We start from the raw sequence: 19,188 nt of genomic DNA on the forward strand, positions 1-19,188 counted from the left end.
TCCAGTCTACCCTCCCCGCCCAACCTCCACCCTGTAGCTGGGGGGGCCATAAACATGCCCGAGTGTATCCCTTGCCTCTGGCTTCCCAGAGCCTCAGCAACCAGCTCTAAACTCCTCATGCCCCACCTGGGCCCTGACCGTCTTCCCAAGCCCATCGCCTCTGTCCGGCTCCAGCCTCCCGTGCTGTGGCCCCAGAACCCTCTCCACCACAGGGGTCCTCTGTGCCTGTGCCCACGCTCTCCCCGCAGGTGAAGTCTTTCTACCTCTTTGCTGCCAATCAATTTCTGAGTCGACTTAGCTCCGTCTAAAACGCCACCTCCTCTGTGCAGCCCACCCTGGTTGGAATCAGTGAGTCCTCTCTCTGTGCCTTCATGACATGCCATTTTAGCCTTGGTAGTTACAAGCTAAGTGAGGTAGGTCTCATCCTCCCTGTTCAGTGTGTAGGTGAAGCAGACAGAATTTGGGTAACTTTTCTTTTCTTCTTCTTTTTCTTTGCATTTATTTTTTGAGAGACAGAGCACAAACAGGGGAGGGGCAGAGAGAGAGGGAGAGAGAATCCGAAGCAGGCTCCAGGCTGAGCCGTCAGCACAGAGCCCGACGCGGGGCTCGAACTCACAAACCGTGAGATCGTGACCGGAGCCGAAGCTGGACGCTCAACCGGCTGAGCCCCGCTGGCGTCCCTGGGTGACTTTTCTAAGTCACACAATTCCTTTGGGCCTCCTGTTAGTCCCATGCTTTTCCTGAGACTCCAGACTCCTCCTCCCCCACGTTTATATTGCTTACAAGACCTTTAGATTTTTTAAAATAGGTGGTATCGGTTGGCTGTCCTATGGTCTGGGTTGGTTTTATCCTGAATGGTCACATCTGTGAGTGAGAAGCAGAGAGGCTCCCCTCCCACTCCTGGCTGGCCAGGCCTCGGGCCTTCTTCCTAGAACTTTCGAAGTAAACAGAGGTTTGCTCTTACACGTGGGAATCTGCCCCCAATCCGTGGGCGGCACAGAGCACAGGCCACCCTGAGGCCAGCACCCGAATCGCTGCCCTTGACCTTGGGGTCTGTTCCCAGCAGATGGCAGTGGGAGCGGCCACAGGATCCAAACCTCGAGGAGGCCCCGGACCTGCTGAGAGCCACGCCCGCTGGGTTTCCACATCTCAGAGAATCGCTCTCTTCGCTTCGAAAAGGAGCCGTGAGGACGGCGAGGACAGTGGCCACTGCTCACGAGCCCCGGAGTCCTGCCCAGGCCGTGTGGCGAGCTCGGCGGCTTCTTCAGTCTTCTGGCTTCATCGCTCCCCCACCCCCGCTCCCCCAGTGAGGGGCAGGGGCTAGTTCCGCTCCGTCTCGCAGACCGACCTGGACCCCGACACAAGCACACTAACTGCCTGGCCCAGGTCACACAGGGTCCCACCCTGGTACCAGGGGCCTCGGACTCCGGCCTCATGCCGCTTGATGTTTCTGGAGCGAGTGTTGGGCCGCCGCGGTCCCTCCCCCCAGCCTGTCTCGGCCTGGCCGTAAGAGGAAAGGGCGAGGAAGCCTTGGCTCTGTGGGCCGGCGATGAGACGGACCCTGTCCGAGCCGCTGAGGCCCAGGCACTCCTGACTTCGCCAGCAAACCTGAGCCGTCGACTCTCGTCGCTTGCTGCTGCTTGGGAATGAACACACCGCCCCTGCCCGCGGGGCCAGGGGCCAGTCACGAAACCACAGCCTCCCCGTCTGGTGTCTGCCTTCCCAGGCTGCTAGACCCTGGTCTGGGATACGGGGACTGGGTGAGGCAGCAGCCCCGCCACCCATCACACTGGGCCACAAGTCTCGAGGGAACGGAGGTGGCTTCCCTGGAATGTGCCAGAACTGACAACTGCCAGGCCCCGCGGTGCGGTGAGGCGCTCCGCTCCTTCCTGCCCCCCGGTCGTGTTTACGGGGTCTGCAGGTGCGTGCCGTGCCCCCGTCCTGGCTGTGAGGTCGGAGGGCAGCGGAGGACCCTCTTCCTGGAAGACTCGGGAGGAGAGGAGACGTCCAGAGATGGGGCACATTTGGGGCACGGGACCCTCGGGGGCAGCGGCAGCTCAGGGGGACTCTTCAGGGGGCTACTGAGGCCACCGTGCCAGAAATCGTCACTGCTGCGGACGTCCCACGGGGTGATCGCCACTCAGCGAGGGTTTACTGAACGCCCACCGTGGGGACTGTGGCTGAGAACAAGAGAAGCGGCCCCTGTCCTCCCATCGTAACATCCGTGCTGGCCCTTGGCCCCCAGATCTTGCCCCTGCTCCTGGGACCTCTTCCGGTGACCCTTTGCCCAGAACACCCCGCCCCTTCACCTCTGACCCACCAGCCTGGCTGCCGGACTCCAGGAAACGTCTGTTCTTTTCCAGAATACTCGACATCATTCCTACACATCTCTCCCCATCATCGCAGGGCCGGGGACCTCGACAGGTCCCTGCAGCCAGAGCGGCAGATGAGCGGCGTCAGGGCTTTACAGATGGCGCCACCTGGCGGTCAGGACCGGGAGTGGTAGCGAGGACCGAGTTTCCAATCTATTCTGTGGCCCTGCCGTGTAGCTGAGCCCGTGCAAAGAAGGGGAGCAGAGGGGACCTGGGAGTGACATGTGGTGGCCAGGCACGTAGAAGACATCAGCCCTTAAACAGCTTGTCCTCATGAGATTGAAAGCGTCTTCTAAGACGTGCCTTAAAGTCCCATCTTTAATTAAGTCACTACATTGAGTGCCCACACCCTAGGGGTTCCCCAGAGGCCACCAGCGGATCCCCCTTCCCCAACTGAATCCCAGGGCCGGAGCTGGAGGGGCTGTGATGTCCCAGAGCAGGCACAGCTGGTCAGGGGGAGGCGGGGTTGAGAGCGGCTTGAGGGAGAAGGGGGGCCACTTCAGGTGCCACAGTAGCGACCAGCTCCTCAGAGGGGGCACCTCACCTCCACCAACCGCTCCACAGCGCATCTGGACAGTGTGCACCACGGAGTCTCCCTCCGCAAGGGGGCCCTGGTGATTCAGTCAGCAAAGGTTTGCAAAGCAAGTGCCTTCCACCCACTGGGACCTGGTCCGGTAACGAGGTGCCCAAGGTAAGGGGAGCCGGGTTGGGGTGGGGGGACACAAGCACAGCTTCCGCAGCCTGGGTCCCCGATGTGCCAAAAGGAAACAGTTACGACTCGGAAGCTGTTCCTGGCAAACGCAGCTACCGGAGCAGCTGCCTTGGGTCAGAGCACCGGAGCCCAGGACTCAAGCTGCCAGAGCGCCCCAGGGCAGCTGGGAACCCAGTGAGAACCCAGGGAAAGGACACCTTGGATACGGAGACCTCCAAGGACCAAAAATGCAGGACAAAGAAGCCAGGGAGGGTTCACGCGCCCCACGGTAAAGCATGCGCTCCTGAGCCACGGGCTTCGGCCACGATTGCACCTGCAGCTCCGATGGCCCAACTCCTGCCGGGCCCTGCCTTCCACAGGAGCCCCAGGACTCCAGAGGCTCGCTTTTTCCTGCAGCCTGAGGAATCCAACTGCACGGCCAACGCTGTGGCCCGCCTCCCCCAAGCAAGCTCGTCTGTCTGATTTTCCCCGGGAGGGGGCAGGGAGGCCAGCGTCCCCTCGGTGTCTCCACAGGCCAGCGGGAAGGATCTGCTCAGGGGTCGAGGGCCGGACAGACACCTCCACTGGCCCCGGGGCCTGTCAGCTTGACCCCGCGTGTCAGGTGTAACTGGTCCTGCTCGGATTCCACAGGTCTTGAGTTCGGAGCCGACCGGGTTGGCCAGGAGAGGCCAAGGGTGATAGCTGGTCTGTGTCGGTGCCAGATCACACTCAGGTGCTCAGGGTCTCACCGCGTGGTCTCCGGAGACTGGCGAGGGGCGTCCCCAAACGTCTCTTGAGCTTCCACACAGCACTCCAGCCCTGACCCTCACCCATCGGCCGTCTGCATTCACCACCGTTCAGCTCCGCGTTCCTGGTATTTGAGCGTCACCTCCATGTGTATGTGGGAGGTCACTACTCATCTCTCTGTTGTGCATCCTCACCCTACAGACAAGCGACCTCCATTTTACATAGGTGGTGCCCACGCGGGGCACCCCGTTCACCTGTGCTCACCAGAGACATTTATCGATACAGCGACCATGCGCCCAGCCCTACAAAGTATCACTTCCTTAGTTTGCAGCAGGTTGGGAGCAGGATGGGAGGGGCTGCTGAGCCACCACGGCCAAGCTGAAGATCCACTCACAGGGACCCACGGGCAGGGAGAGGGGCGCCCCGGCGCCAGCTCATCTGAGGAGCGTAGCTAGTGACGAGGGCATGGCCAGGGCCACAGTGGCCGGACGGCAGACCCTTTCTCCTTCACGTGAATCCATTGACGCAGGCCCCCTGCCTCGGAAAGGGTGCGTGGCAGGGTGGGGACAGTGGCCACAGTTGTCCACACCGGAGAAACTACTACAACCTGTGCAGCTCTGATGAGGGTCCTTTCTGCAGCATAAATCCACACGTCCGTTCACAGACACGCAAGTCTGATCATTTAACCTACTTGAAATTGGTATTCATAAATTCAGGTCTACGAAACACTGTATTTTCATAAAATACAGTGGATAAAAGACCAGCAAAGAAGGCACCTGGGTTCCAGCTGCTTCCCCCTTCCCTCTACGCCCCTGGCCGCTCCCATCCTGCCTGTTCGTCCCTGACCCGGAACGACAGTCACCTGTGCCCCCTCTGCGGGCCCCGCAACTTTGTCCCCCCTGACTACCCAAGCTGCTGAGCGGGACTCCTGCTGTTGGGAGGACACAGAAGTGTCTCTAGGGCCACCGATGTGCAGGCCACCCGGGACCCTCTGGTTGGCAAAGTTTTCTCGTCCAAGGTCAGTAGTTCTGACACGTGCCGTTCCCCAGGCCTTCCCCACCACGGGAGTCTGTCTGCCTGGTTTGAGGGCAGTTTATCAATAGTAAGTGCTCTGGGTTGCTCTCACTCCATCTCCCAGGACATCTAGAAACCCATATTCCAGATGGAGAGGTCAGCGTATAAATTTCCAGGGACAGTCTGGAAGCTTCAAGAAAATGCCCTTGCCGGTCGCTGAAAGCACGGCCCGGCCCGAATCCATTCTGATGACTGCTGCCTCCTCACGGCCACGTCCACACCCTGCAGGCCATCTGCTGTCCGTCCCTCTGCGATGGGGTGATCCCAGAGAGCAACTCTGAGGGTGGGCTAGGGCACTGGCAGGCCTCCAGGAGAGGGGGAGAGGGGACAGGAGTAGGAGGCCACCGCGCTGGTGGGTGGCTCAGACCTCTCCTCTGAGCAGGGGAAGGAGCTACACGCCCCTTCACCTGGGAGGGTGCTTGCTCCCGGTCCCAGGGCCATCACCCCCAGACCCATTCTGCTGCTTGGGTGAGCTCACTGCAGCCAGTCAGGCTGGAGCAAGCCCCTGGCAGCACTCAGCCAGAGAAACCCTGCCCTTCCTACCAGGCATGGCAGACAGGGATCTTTCCGGAAGCTGCTTTGGAGGGCAGGCGAGCCGCGTGCCAGTAACGGCGGGGAACCGGGCGCTCCCCTCCGCCCCTTGCCCGCCCTGGGGGACCTAGGTGGAGGGCGACTGCCAATCTCCCCGCCCGCTCCCAGGAATGAGACACAGTCCACCGGTCAACACCCAGCTGTTGTAGTGTAGCTCGGTTTTATTTATGTCCACAAATATTTCAAAAAAATTACAAAAGACTCAAAATGGAGAGAACACAGAAGTCACGATTTCTGGGTGTCTACTCTGTTTACACTGTGTTATCTCATGGCAAACTACTCATATATACATTTAGCTTCAAGATATATATAAACGTAGCAAATCAGAATGTACACTCTGCTCCTGCAGTGAAACAAAGCTCAATCTTGACAACATTCAACAAGATACGTACAAAACACAGAAAAGCAAAACCAAACTTCAAACAAAAGGAAGGAAAATCCAAAAGGAAACCAAGGGGTCGGGCTTCAAAGACACTGTGAAGGTCTGGGGCCTCCTAAACCAAGTGCAGCTGACCAGGTGAGGGTTTCGGGTTGCAGGTTTTTAAGTGGAAGAATCTCAGTGCTTCACCCTGGGACATGGGGAAAGAACCAAAACCGAACAAGAAAACGCCTGCAGACAGTTTTCAAGTAGAGACTTCCGAGTACTTCACTCCGTCTCTTCTTTGGAAAAACGGAGGACACAGAGAGGCGGCAAAGGTTTAACTGAATGGCAGGCACTGTGTGCCACTAAGAGGAAACCAAAGATGGCAGAGAAGGTGGGGGCAGCGGGGCAGGGGCTGCAGGAGAGCCGGCCCGCCCCCCAGAGGAAACAAGTGCCTCGTGCCCGTGCGGCCCCAAGTCTGATGCCACAGGGTTCATCTGAGCTCGCCTCCCCTCTAAGGAGCTAAAGTTAAGGCAGAAATGGAATGGGAGAAAAATCAAAGGAGAGAACCACGAACATTCCCAACAGACAAAACAATCCTCTATCTGTCCCGACCGAAACCAGACGTAGTTTTAACAGAAACTGGAAATGGCCCCGATGCAGGCTTGAATCCAGAACCTGGATCTGAGCTCACACCTGCTGGCTTCTGGGTCAAAGCGCCAGCCTCGCTTCCTACCCTCGACTCGGCTCCAGCCCTAGACACGCCCCACATCCACCGACCCACACGTGCTCTTGTCATCCCACAGCTCTTGGATGTGACTCCCAGCCTGAGGGGAGAGGAACGGGGAAAGGTCACATCCTGACAGAACACTTCACCAACAGGCGCAGACACCCCCCACGCCCGGCCCCGCTCTGGAGAAAGTGCATCACGTCCACAACTGGGAAGGAGAGGCGGGCCCCCTGCAGAGCAGCCCGAGCCCTCAGAGGGGCAGCTCCCAGGCAGAAGGAAGCCATTCCGACCAGGAACGAGAGCAAGAGTGGGACTCAAACGGCGTCCCCACCCATAACCGTGCCAACTCCGGGCCTCCCTCAAGCAAAAGCGGCCTCAAGCCGTGCGGCAGGGGTGGCCTGGCCTCAGTGCAGGAAGATCCTAGTGATGACACACAACAGGGGAAGCTTCTAACAGATTCCTTTGGCAAGCGTGTGCTATTTGTAGGGAATCGTTTTCTTGTTGAATTTTCCAGAATGTTTATGAAATTGTCAGAGTATTTAAGAAGGCAGTTCATCCAGAACAGCCAAATGTGTGTGCATAGAAATGTGTAAGGAAATCTACAGTCAGACACACAGAAACATGTGCTTTCTATCCCGTGGAGACAGAACAAGGTGGACACTTAACTCCGGCGCTCCTGGTACAAAATAAAAAAGGTTCGATCTAACAAATATCCGCACCTCTGGCGAAGCACAAGCTAGGAACAGACAGAAGTGAAAATCAAGGCAGCAAAACAAAGAAACGGTTTGTAACATCGTCCCTGCAAACCCCTGGATGCCCACTGCTGCGACCAAACCTCATCCCAAGCTCCTGCCCGTTTGTAATTAGTAACGCCCATCTGTTCCCTTTAATTAAAGGGATAATTATATATAACTTTTTATTAAAAAATCAACTCTGTATTCTGTCAACAGCTGGTAGGAATTCACAATTAGTGACATGGCTGGAAAAAATAGATCAGAATAGTTTGTGGAAGAAAAAAAATGCCGTTCTAAAATTATTTATTTACAGACGTAAAAAGCCATGCTGCAGAACTTTCTCAAATTATGAAGATTTCCTACAATGTATTAAAATAAAAGTTTTTTTAAAAATTATAGCTCTTGGATTCCAAACTCCTATGCCACCTATCTGCAGACCTCGTGGGCTCTGGGACACACGTGGCTGAGTGTGTCTGCACACACAGTGAAGGGTGTGAACTGGATTCTAGCACCTACCAAGAAATCAAGGAAGGAAAAGAAAACTAAAGCCAAACCCCAAGATTGCAGGGAAAGTTTTCTGAATGTTCAGTCCAGTCCAGGACTCACTAAGTTTCTGGGGGACTGTCATGCAGGGAGACCCAAACCAGTCTCAAGGTATTCTCTCTACAAACAAACACTATTATGCTGATAACATTTTTAGTTGTGGGGTTTTTAAATATATAAAGAAATCTTTAGAAGATATTCTTTTTGCTTCTGTAGCTCGTATTGTATGTAAAAAGTCCTGTTTCTCCCCCCAAGAATTGGGGTTTCCACAGCCAGCGTTAACAAATAAATAACTTATAACTGCTTGTCACCTTCTTTCTTCAGTCGACTAGAAAGGGAAAAAAGGGAGAAAGTATTCAGCACCAGGCCTGGGCAGGTGTGACCAGGCATGCAGCTCGAGGGTCCAGGTGACCAGAGTGGCCTCTCGTGCAGCCGACCTTCCCCTCGTCTCCCTCCCGTCAAGATGGCTCCTTGGGAGTCCCCTCCAGGGCCAAGAGGCCGGGGCCCGCAGAGCCATGGGGGGCAGGGGAGCGTGGCCTTTGTGGAAACGGGCGAAGCGCACGGTGGGCACGGCCAGGAGGGGTGACCGTCAGGCTGGGTCAGTGGCCACAGGTGGGACAGGTGGGAGCCTGGGCTCAGACAGTGAGGCCCTCCCTCCCTTCCTCCCGGCCCCTCCCCGCCTCACCTGTAATAATCTTCCTGACTTGGTAGGTGGCCACCGTGCATGTGGGGGTGTCCGTGCAGCCACTGCTGCTCCATGGCCAGTCTCTGCAGCTCTGCTGACTGGGCATGCATGGCCTGCAGCTGGTGGGCCGCAGACATGGGGGGTGGGATGGCCCCAGGCAGGTCTCGGGGGTAGGGGGTACCTGCCAGACACAGAACGGCCTTTGAGACAGAGGGGCCAAGGGAGCGGCCGGGACGCGGCTGGCGAGGAGGTCAGGTCAGGAGACGGCCTCCCGAGGCGGGGAGCAGGAGGGCTGCTTACTCCGCAGGGACCCGGGGAGCAGGTACTGCCCCTGCGATCCCCTGACCCCAGGGGTGGAGGCCGGGGGAACACGGACGGAATACACGCTCCCTCGTCCTCAGGCCTCGTGGCTCAGGCTCTTCTTCACAGAGGTCCGCTCTGACCCCTCAATGTGAATTCAGCGCCTTTGTTGTTCCTTCAGGTCGCACTGCCCTCGTCCTGGCTCTTAGGCATCTCTACCCATCCCCCCCCACCAGCTCTCGGGAAACATCATCGGGTATTTGCTGAAGACGTGGATGAGGGGAATGAACGAACGGGACATCAGATACCAACCCAACTCTCGCACTGGACCTGGACCCCTCCTTCCCCAGGTGCGTTCTTACCAAAAACTGGATGACGAAGCATCTCGTGCTCATGGGGGGGCTGTCCAAGCAGAGGGTTGGGGAGGGTGCCGGGGGGGTAGGGAAAGCGAGCCAGGTGAGGGCCAGCGGTCAGGGGGTCAACCAGCGGGTGCACCGGGCCTGCTGAACCTAAAAGAGGGGCAGAAGTCCAGATGCGGGCGGTGCGGGGTGACGGGGCTCTCTCCGTGTCTGCCCTCCTTGGCCATGACTACCGGTGGCTTCCTCCTCACCACGGCCGGCTCCCGGCCACCAGGGCCACCAAAAGTCCTGACCCACGGTGGCTGCCCTCACCCCCACCCGCAGTAAAGTTCCAGAAAGCAACAGGGAGGTAAAGAGCCGGCTGTTCACACACAGCCCCTCTGCTCACTCCTGAGCATGGCTAGAGGCACAGTCTCCCCCCCACCCCACCCCCCGCCACCGTCTTGCCGAGGACCCCATGTCATCAGAGCCCACCCAGCCCAACACCCCAGGCTTGCCCTGCACCTGTCAGGTCCACCGGAACCCGAGGGCCGCTCGGGTCCAGCCAGCGTTTCTCGCCCAGCTGCCAGCCGGACTGGCAACGCTGCCCAGAGCTGCCTCCCTGGCACTCTGCCCAGAAGCTGGCGGGGTGAGACTCACTAAGCCCCGCTTTCTCCTCTCAGGCCAGGTGCCCCTGCTCGCCCTGTCCCTGCAGACGTCCCTGCCCACCGTCGAGCCCGCTCAAAAGTTGCCATCTTGGCGAGCTTTCCTCTCTAACAGCCACCCTCTCTAACAGCAACCTTGCCCCCAGCTCCCCTGTTCCCTGTCCCTGCTCTGCCGTCCTCCAGAACATGCGCTGCTTTTCACACTCCAAGATACGCTGACTGACCGCTTCTAGGCTGGGAAGGTAACGCGCGTAGGGCTGTTGTCAACACTGACAACTGTGCCCGACACATCACAGGCACTCAAATATCTGCCAAGTGGATGAATGCTGTATGAACAAACGACTGCCTGTCCCCATGCGGCATCAGGACACATCCACCGGCCACGGAGCTTAGCCCATGCCGGGCGGCAATGAAGTTCCAGACGTCAGGACTATGGGGTAAACGTGACAGCTCCTCGGCTTCCCCAGAACCATCCTCGTGCACGGAGTCCGGGCTCCCTGCATCGGGGCTGGGCGCACAGGTAGAAAGAAGGTGCAGGTCTCCCCACCTCTGGTCCTGCTCCATCTGTCACCCTCCTCCCTAGTCCGGAGGCAGGTCTACCCGCTTGGGAGTCCTGCGCGTGGGCTGTGCCACAGGAGCCCACGGCAGGCCCCGGTGCCCCGGTGCAGGCACAGCTCCCCTCACCCCAGCTGGCCGGTCGGCGGGCCTGGGGGAGCTCTCATTCCCAGGGTGGACAGAGAGAGCCGGGTGGTCCTGACCAGATGAGCCAGCAGAAGCCCAGGCCCCGCCCCTCAGTGGGGAACAGGAGGAACGTTCTTTTTAAGTTCTCACTCAAAGATTCCCTAGAGCCTCCCTGGTGTCCCATGGCCTCGCCTGGGCTCCAAGGCCCCACCTCCCGCCCTGAACCTGCCTCAGTGAGCACAGGCTGCTTCCTGCTATCCCTGGCACTGGAGGCACAGGACCAAGAAACGAAGCTTTAACCAGGAGACCGCAAGGTGAGGGTTCCCAGACAGATGCTGAACGTCCTCAGGTCTGTCAGGAATTGGGGATTCCTTCGGGAAAGAACTGCCTCCGCCTCTGGACAGCGGCTCTGCCCGTCTGGTCCGTACCTTGTCAACCAGAGCTCCGCCCACAGCACCCTGTCACAGCCCGGCCCGGGGGGCACCCACCTTGATGGAGGGGGTCCTGCTGGTGGAGGTGAAGGTGCGAGTGGATGTGTGAGTGCTGGTGGTGGTGCGGAGTCACGTTGAACATCTGCAGGCGGGCCAGGGGGTCGCTGGTCAGCGAGGCCATGCGCTCAGCGTGGATCCGCTCGGCCGCCAGTCTATCAGGGTAGCTCATCTCAGGCCGCAGCTGGGGGCCCGCCAGGGCCAGTCTCTCCCGCTCCAGGGGGTTCAGGCCCGGGTGGAAAGAAGCAAAAGGGTGGGGGCCCGCAGTGGGGGGGATGGTGAGGGCGCTGTGCCGGGCGAAGTGCTCCATGGGGTTGGTGGCTGGGTGCAGGGGATCCAGCTCCGGGGGCTTCACCTCGAAGCCCGGCTTCATCCTCTCCCGCAGCTCCCGCTCGCGGATCTCCCTCTCCCGGATCTCCCTCTCCCGGAGCTCCCGCTCGCGGATGGTGGGGTCCACGTTGTAGAGGCCGGGCATGTGGTAGGCCAGCAGGGGGTCGGTAGGGTTGAGGGGCATGTAGAAGGGGTGGTTGCGGTTGGTGGGCGACATGACGTGGGGCCGAGCGTACTCGCTCAGAGTCCGAAGAGCGGGAGTGTCAGGCCCGATGTACGGAGGCACCGCAGCAATGGTGGTTGGTGGCGGCTCGAAGGATGGCCGCATGTGGCCGGGACCACTGAGCTGGGGGTCGCTGAGGCGGCCCTCGTGGGCCGAGCTGGACGCCTTCTGCTGAAGGAAGGGGGCGGGGGTGTGAGCGGCGGGTGCCCAGCTGCCGGCCTGTACCAACCAGCCAACCTGGTCCCTCCTCCGCAACACCAGGGGCCAGCCCCAACCATGGCCGGGGACAGGCTTGGGCCGCAAGCACGCGGTCTGGACCCTGCTGGGACAGCCTGCTCTGCGCTTTCAGCTTCCCCCGTGCCCCAGCCGGGGCTGTGCCTCTGAGAGAAAAGATAACGCCCGCGGGCATCCGAGAGTCTAGCTGAGACAGTGAGCCCCAGAGCGGGGCTGCAGAGGGACCCCACGAGTCTGGTGGACCCCAACTTACGGCCGCTCGCTCCGCCTCCCGCTCCCGCTCGCGCTCCCGTTCGCGCTCCTTCTCTTTCTCCTTCTCGCGCTCTCGTTCCTCGCGTGCTTTCTGCTCAGCCTCCCGTTTGGCCTTCTCGATGGCCTCCTCCCTCTTCTTGGCCAGTTTGGATCCCGCCAGAGGCATGAAATACAGGTCCGTCCGCGCACACGAGTTGTACCCACGGTCCAGGTGTTTGTAGAACCTGAAGAAGGGTCACATCTCTCGATGGGGCCTGCCGGGGCCTCCGCCTGCCCCAGCCGCCCAGCCTGTCCCTGCCCTGGCTGTGCCCACGCTCCGGGGAAGCCGGTACCTGGCTGACTGGCTGGCATGGCTGGGGGTGTCCACCACAGTGGGCTCAGGGGACGGGCTCCTGGGCGGGGGCGGGGGGCTTTCGGGCTCCTCGGCATCATCCAGAGCCTCTTCCTTGATCTGGACAGCGGGGAGCGGGCAGGCTGTCCCCCCGGGTACGCCGCCTCCCGAAGAAACGGCGGCAGAGCAGGGTGGCGGGGCTGAAGGGCCAGGCCCCGCAGGTGGGGTGGAGGTGGAGGAGCAGGCGGGGGGAGTGATGGGAGGGGGGCCCCCAGGGACAAAGGGGTGCTGAGCAAACGGGGGCTGGGGAGGCACCTGGTGGAGGCCTGCTGGGGGGTGAGCGGCAGGGGGCAGGCTCTGGCTCTGGGTCAGCACTGGGGGCTGGGCAGGGGAGGAGGGCAGGGGCTGGCTCTGCGGCATGAGCTGCAGGGGAGGCGGGTGGGCCGAGGGAGGGTGATGCGTGGACAGCGAGCTCAGGGGCTTCAGTGCCGGTGGGGGCGGGAGGTTGGCATTCATGGAGAAGGGCGAGGGCCCTGAGAGGTGAGGCGGGTGCTTGTGGGCTTGTGGGGCCGGCAGCTGGGGGATGGGCGTGGTGGGTGGGGGCTTGATGTGGGGCATGGCCAGGGGGGCCGGCGGCAGGGGCTGCTCCCGCGGAGGCTGCTGGGGCTGCAGTGCTGACTGCGAGGCTGGGGACTGCAGGGAGGCATGAGGGAGAGCTGACGCCTGAGGGGCCTGGGGAGGGAGGCCAAAGGGCTGAGGGGGGCCTGGGTGCTGCAGCAGGGGCCCGGCCTGGAGGCTGTGGGGGCCGCCCGGGCCCTGACCATGCAGCGGGGGCTGGCCGTGGGGTGGGGCGGAGGGCTGGCCAGCCGGCGCAGTCAGGGGCTGCAGCGGGGGATGGGGCGAGGGCAGCCGCTGGGGGTGCAGGGCAGGTGCCTGCTGGATGTGCGCATGGGGAGCGGGAGCCGCTGGGGCCTGCGGCTGGCTGGGGGGCTGGGAGGCTGAGGGGGAGCCCTGGGGAGGGCCCGCAGTGGCAGAGGGCACGGGTCCCGGTGCGGGGAGCTGGGGGGCCCCTGGGGGGGCGGCGGAGGGAGCCGGAGTGGCCGCACTGGGGGCCTGCAAGGCCGGTGGCTGGGCCTGTAGCATCTGCTGCTGGGCCGAAGAGTCTGAGTCGCTCTCGTTGTCCTGGGGGCTGGGGATGCTGGGGGACGTGCTGCGATTGTCCTGGTCGATGTCTTTGGGGTCACTGCTGCCCTCATCATTGACGCTGCGGCTGTCAGAACTCTCTCCCTCGCCTTCGGATGGCGAGTTGGGCCGGCTGATTTCCTAGGGCCGGAGACGGGAGGGATGAAGCTCTCGGAGGGCAAGGGCTCTCTCTGCCTTGTGCCGGGCGCACAACAAAGGTTCGTGCAGACGAGGCGGCGAGCCTGGCCCCAGGGACCTCAGGTCCTCCTTTGGTCCGGCTGGCATCGGAGGGCGCTCTAGGTCCCTCCCTAGGAGACAGGGCCCTGCCGTGCCCCAGGGAGACCCTGGGCTCAGGGCTTCTCGGGGGGGTGTTAGCAGTCCCTGAGCTACAGTCCCTGTGGCTAGGCTGCACAGCTCACCTGGGTTTTTGTCTTCTTGGAGCTGGTCCTGTCGGCCTCCTCTGTATCGGAGGCCACCTTCTCCCGCTGGCGCTTGGTGCTCTTGAGGGGGGATGAGGCTTCCTCCTTCACTTTCTGCAGTGGGAAAGCCCATGAGGGGCATCAGGCCGAGGGAGGGGGTCCCTCAGCCCCGGGAGAGACGACAATGGTTCTCTGACACCTTGCTCCTGTATTCTGAGCTCCATCTCCAGAAGCAAGAAAGTTCTGGAAGGGACCAGCTGAGGCCGGGAGAAAACAAGTATCTGGGGGTGGAAATAACTTGGCTTTGGGGGGAGGGAGCCTTTCTAATCACACCCTACCCTTTGCCTCCGAGGCCTTGGGAAACTTGAGGCAGAGATGGCTCCTGAAGGTCAGTGCTGGGAGCTGCAGCGGACCACCTTTGTCCAGGCCCTGGGCCCTGGACCCCAGACCCCAGACCCCAGACCCTAGTCCACAGCCCTAGGCCAGGCAATGCTGATGCCCAGGGCGGCTCCAGGAACGACCCGCAGCCCCATGTCTGAGGGAGCTGAACATCAACTCCAGCAACCTGGGGTGTTAATGAGGGGGCAGGCCCAAGCAGCCCCCGCTACCCTGGGTGACAGGCACCTCACCTTGGCCGACTTCTTCACTGTCTCTGCTTTACTGTCATTGCTGGAGGTGCTGGCAGCGCTGGGTGAGTTCCGGCCACTAGAGCGGATGTCTTCATTGATCGGCGAGGCACGACCATCAGGGCTGGCTGGCTGCTTCTTACGACCGCTGCGCAGTGTAGACATCTGCCCACCCAGACCAGAGGCTGGTGAGACTGGACCCCAGGCTATGCTGTGGGCCACCCGGGCCCAGCACACATGCTGGAGCCTCGGGAGCAGACCCAAACACCTGCCCTATGGCAAATCCCAGACCAGGGTGCCTGGCAAGCGACAGGCACCTGCAGCTTTTCCTCACGGTGTGGGGGTCAATGCGGACTGAAGGGAGGAACGAGGGGTGAATGGGTGGGTTCACACAGAGGAGACAGCAGTTCTTAACTTAAAATGCTCATCTCCAGGGATGGTCCTGGATGCTGTGCGGTAGAAACGAGCGAGGTTTTCCGAGGGGCAGAAGTTGGCGAGGGCCGTTTACTCCGCCAGGTTCTCCAGAATGGCAATCACACACAGGGTCTGCTTTAAATCACCCCACCCTTCCTGTTTGTTCCACGGAACTGCCCACTTCCTTGCCCAAACCAAACACCTGCTGATTTCATCTGACAGGATGGGAAATGACCCAAAGAGATAAACCGACAAATCATGTTTTCAGCTCCTAAAACCACCAAGCACTTCGGTTCATTTCTGCAAAGCCATGGGACTCAGAGGAGATGGGGATACAATGATTCACGCCAGTCCATGTGCTGGGTGGCCAGGGTGCGGCAGCCTTGACAAGATGCTAAGGTCAGAGGAAGGTGGACGGTGCCCTCTACAGGCCTGCAAGGGCCGCTGGGGAGGCTGGCCACGGGGGAAGACTCTGGCGGTATCCCTAGTGAGAACTCTCACTCCCAAAGGCCCTGCTGACACATTTCCAACCTAGAAAACAAAACCTCTTTATGAAAAGGGCTATACAGTGAGGACAAAAATGTACCGAAAGTTTCCAAAACTGGATCAAATACATATTAAAAAAAAAAAAAAAAAAAAAAAAGCAGCTGCAAGTTTAGGCAGCAGAGACACGGCCACTGCAGGTGTCAGGCTCAGGGGCCAGAGGCAGGTCTGAGGGACTTGGAGAGCACGCACTGAGCCAGAAACTGACGCTGAGTTCAGGACACACACCCCACTGACTCCCCGAGGACGGCACGAGGGAGGGAAGGAGAGAACAGAGGCTCTTCCCAGACCCACAGACAGAACTAGTATTTTTGGGCCAATCACTCCTTCAAGGAGGCTGGTCCTCTACATAAAACCGGTCACCTCCCAGCCTCCCGGGAGGCACAAGCCCGGGCGTCCTAGTAACCCGAAGCGGCCCAGGTCGCCTGCCCGAGGACTCACCGAGCCACGACTGCGCCGTGTCCTCATGCTATGCTTCCCACTGAGCCCATCGTCTTCCTCTTTGACAGGTTTGAACATGAATGGTGGGGGGTCCACAGGCTTCTCGATGGGGGGGAGCTCGCCGTACTTCTTGAAGTGGATGCGGCAGTCCGTGCACAGGAGGATGTTCTCCCGGCCCCCGTGGTGCCAGTCTTTGGAGGCTGCGTGAGGCAAGAGGGGTGCGGGTGGGGGGCCCCTCCGTGGGCTCGGACAGACACCCGCCGCTCTCTCCCAGGGCGGGAGAGGATTTCAGGAATACCCGCCACCTCCACCCCGACCACACTGACTGCTCGACAGGGGAGTGACAACAAATACGAACGTCTGCTTCTTCCCAAGTAACCCTGAAGCGCAATGCGGACGTCAAGCCAGGGACTCCCTGGCAGGTCTTCAACTGGACTCACGAGACGTTCCGAACCTGGAAGCGCCTGAACCTGGCCTGCCTCAGCGAAAGCGCCGCCCCCCACCCCCGCCTTCCCACAGACCCCCACTTACTGGTGGTGAAGCAGTGGCGGCAGGCGTACCCCTTCAACTCCTGCTCGCTGTCCTCACTGTCAAAGTCATCCTCGCTGGCTGAACTCAGGTCCACTGGGCATGGCAGGAACACAACAGGGATGGGGGAGACACCATCATGCTTGGCCAAGACCGGGACCACCTGTGACCCGTGGCCTGCCCCAGGCTCTGAGCCACCAGAGTCGCCTGGAAGGGGCAGTGTTCACGAAGGCCCACTCTGAATTCCTCAGGGCCGGTGATCAGAACGAAAACTCGGGTGGAGTACCCGAGGGTCTGCCCTACCGTACTTCGGGGGACTGGCGTCACACCCGCGTCCCGGAGTGGCGAGCACTGATGCCCACAAACTGGGAATGGGAGCAGGCGAAGTGCGTCCAAGTGCTTTCCCTGACACGTGCGGACGTCCCGAGGCGCTCCCTCTCCACCGAGTCCCGCCCCTGCCAGCCCTACTGGGTCGATTCTGGTTTGCATGTCCCACGTAAGCAACCCTCAGGCGGAGCGCCCTGGGCCAGGACAGAACCACCGGCCCCGCTGCTGCACACCAGCTTTTACGGGTTAAGAAGGTATCTGCGGTGCCTGGGTGGCTCGGTGGGTTGAGCGTCCGACTTCAGCTGAGGTCATGATCTCACAGTTTGTGAGTTCGAGCCCTGCGTCGGGCTCACTGCTGTCAGTCTGTCAGCACAGAGCCCACTTCAGATCCTCCGTCCCCTTCTCTCTCTGTTCCTCTCCCACCCGCACTCTCTCTCTCTCAAAAAACAAAACATTTTAAAATGAAAATGTTTTAAATAATTAAAAAAAAAAAAAGGTTAAGAAAACATCAAATTATGCTGCATATTACACTGGGACCAAGAGGAGAAAAAGAAGAAAATGTGAATCTTATTGCCAACACAATACCAACACAGTAACTCAAACAGAACACCCGCCATGAAGTGGGAAATCTCCTCTGAAATTACCGAAAACACCCCAGGACAAGTCAAGACTTACGTTTTTATAAAAAGCTACAATGATGTTGAGTTTACTTAAAAAATTTAAATGCATAAATAATTTATGAACCTCTCCTACCAAGTCCCCCAAGTCAGTGCTACATCCAGGCGCAAGTTTCATGCGCCTGCACCACACACATGATGTCCCCAAGCCACTCTGCGACAAGGACACCTGTGAGTGCAGGCCCAGAACCGGGACAGCGAGCAGCCCCGCACTTACGGAACTCGCTGGAGGGTGGTCTGGAGGGCGTGCTGACGGGTGTGGACGCGGTGCGGGTCTTGATCCTCCTGAACACGGCCTGCCTGCGGTGCCGGCGATGGGCCCGGGAGCTGGCTGCTTCGGGGGTTTTCTTCCAGTAGTAATAGAAGGTGATCAGCTCCCCCTGCGGGAGAGAAGGGCCGGCGGTGACAAAGGGCTCGGGATGGCTTCTCCCTGCCCTGCAGCGCCCTCTTCTGCCAGGAGCAGGAGCTACTTGGGATCGGCTGTGCCGGGGAGGCGCGCAAAGGTCGCTTTGCTCCTGAGTCGTGAGGGGGACTGGACTTGTCCCCTCAGCCCAGGGGAGCAGAACCTCTAGATATCTAGAACATTCATTCATTCAACAAGTACCTGCTGAGTAGCTGCCATGTGCCAGACGCCAGCATGGAGGTACAGCAATAAACAACCGAGGAAAGGGAAAATCCCTGCCCGCTAACCGTGTGTGCGCAGATGGTTTCTTCACCGCACTGCACTGAAATCATACAGGTGTGACAAGGGAACGCCTGGCCACTTAGGCTATTCCAGAAACAACCCCTCTCCCCCTCCGAAAAACCCCAACAATTCAGGCGCTCAGGTGGTGGGGAGCCGGGGTCAGGAAAGAAGGAGTTCTCCCCACACCCAGGGGAACTGCCCCACGGCCTCCGCCCGTCTGAGTGACCGCAGTGGGACACGCTGGTACAAAATCCTGAAGGTGACGCCTGAGGGCCACGTACACAGGGGCACTGATGCAGAGCTGAAATGCCACATGTCACAAGGTCAGTCTTTGGTTTTTAAATTTTGAGAGAGAAAGAGAACGAGCTGGGCAGGGGCAGAGACAGAGGGAGACAGAGCAGCAGAGGCGGGCTCTGTGCAGACAGCAGAGAGCCCGATGCGGGGCTCGAAGCAGCGAACTGCAAGATGATGACCTGAGCCAAAGTGGGAGGCTTAACCGACTGAGCCACCCAGGTGCCCCACAAGGTCGGTCTTTAAGGTTTTCATGGCCCAGCAGAAAGGCAGGCAAGACAGCTTTTTAAAAAATACAGCAAGGGGATATGAACCCAAATGCAACCATTAAAAAGGGGCACTTCTGCTGCCCCTGTGCCACGTTTGGTTAACCCTGGCTGACAAAGACCAATTTCTTAAACATCCCAAGATAAAGTATCTTCACCTGGAATTAGAGGAAGAAAACCCCAAAAACACTTAAAGCAGTGAGAGTGCCTAGATCACACTGATCTTCTCTAACTGAATCAATCCTGTGGACAATCAACTTGGTGGACCAGTGTATCCTGGAAGTCAGCCTGGGAGCAACTCGTACCCCAAGGTTGGAGCCACTTGGCCAGAGCACCACTTAGCCTCATGGAAGGCTCACTGCTTTGTGAATGGAGGAGCCGAGAGCCAGAGCCAGAGCCAGAGCGAGAGATTCTGTTCT

The 19,188-nt window shown here is 59.7% G+C and overlaps 1 protein-coding gene across 5 annotated transcripts in view; it reads right to left on the reverse strand.

Moving 5' to 3' along the window:
* Window positions 1–5,618: 5,618 nt before the first annotated feature.
* Window positions 5,619–19,188, reverse strand: part of RERE (arginine-glutamic acid dipeptide repeats) — a 418,258-nt gene continuing 404,688 nt past the window's right edge. For 4 of the 5 annotated variants that reach the window (XM_027060523.2, XM_027060518.2, XM_027060520.2 and 1 more), the window contains 11 exons: window positions 17,745–17,907; window positions 16,527–16,619; window positions 15,996–16,195; window positions 14,601–14,762; window positions 13,972–14,085; window positions 12,372–13,693; window positions 12,041–12,263; window positions 11,001–11,724; window positions 9,191–9,337; window positions 8,529–8,709; window positions 5,619–8,171 (listed from right to left, as the gene is read on the reverse strand). In XM_027060523.2, coding sequence (XP_026916324.2) covers window positions 8,138–8,171; window positions 8,529–8,709; window positions 9,191–9,337; window positions 11,001–11,724; window positions 12,041–12,263; window positions 12,372–13,693; window positions 13,972–14,085; window positions 14,601–14,762; window positions 15,996–16,195; window positions 16,527–16,619; window positions 17,745–17,907 — 3,363 coding nt within the window. In that variant the 3' untranslated portion in view covers window positions 5,619–8,137. The remainder of the gene's footprint in view (window positions 8,172–8,528; window positions 8,710–9,190; window positions 9,338–11,000; window positions 11,725–12,040; window positions 12,264–12,371; window positions 13,694–13,971; window positions 14,086–14,600; window positions 14,763–15,995; window positions 16,196–16,526; window positions 16,620–17,744; window positions 17,908–19,188) is intronic. The other variant, XM_027060521.2, reaches the window with a different exon arrangement.

This window comes from Acinonyx jubatus, chromosome C1 (assembly GCF_027475565.1).
Source record: "Acinonyx jubatus isolate Ajub_Pintada_27869175 chromosome C1, VMU_Ajub_asm_v1.0, whole genome shotgun sequence".
In the NCBI taxonomy this organism is placed as follows: Eukaryota; Metazoa; Chordata; class Mammalia; order Carnivora; family Felidae; genus Acinonyx; species Acinonyx jubatus.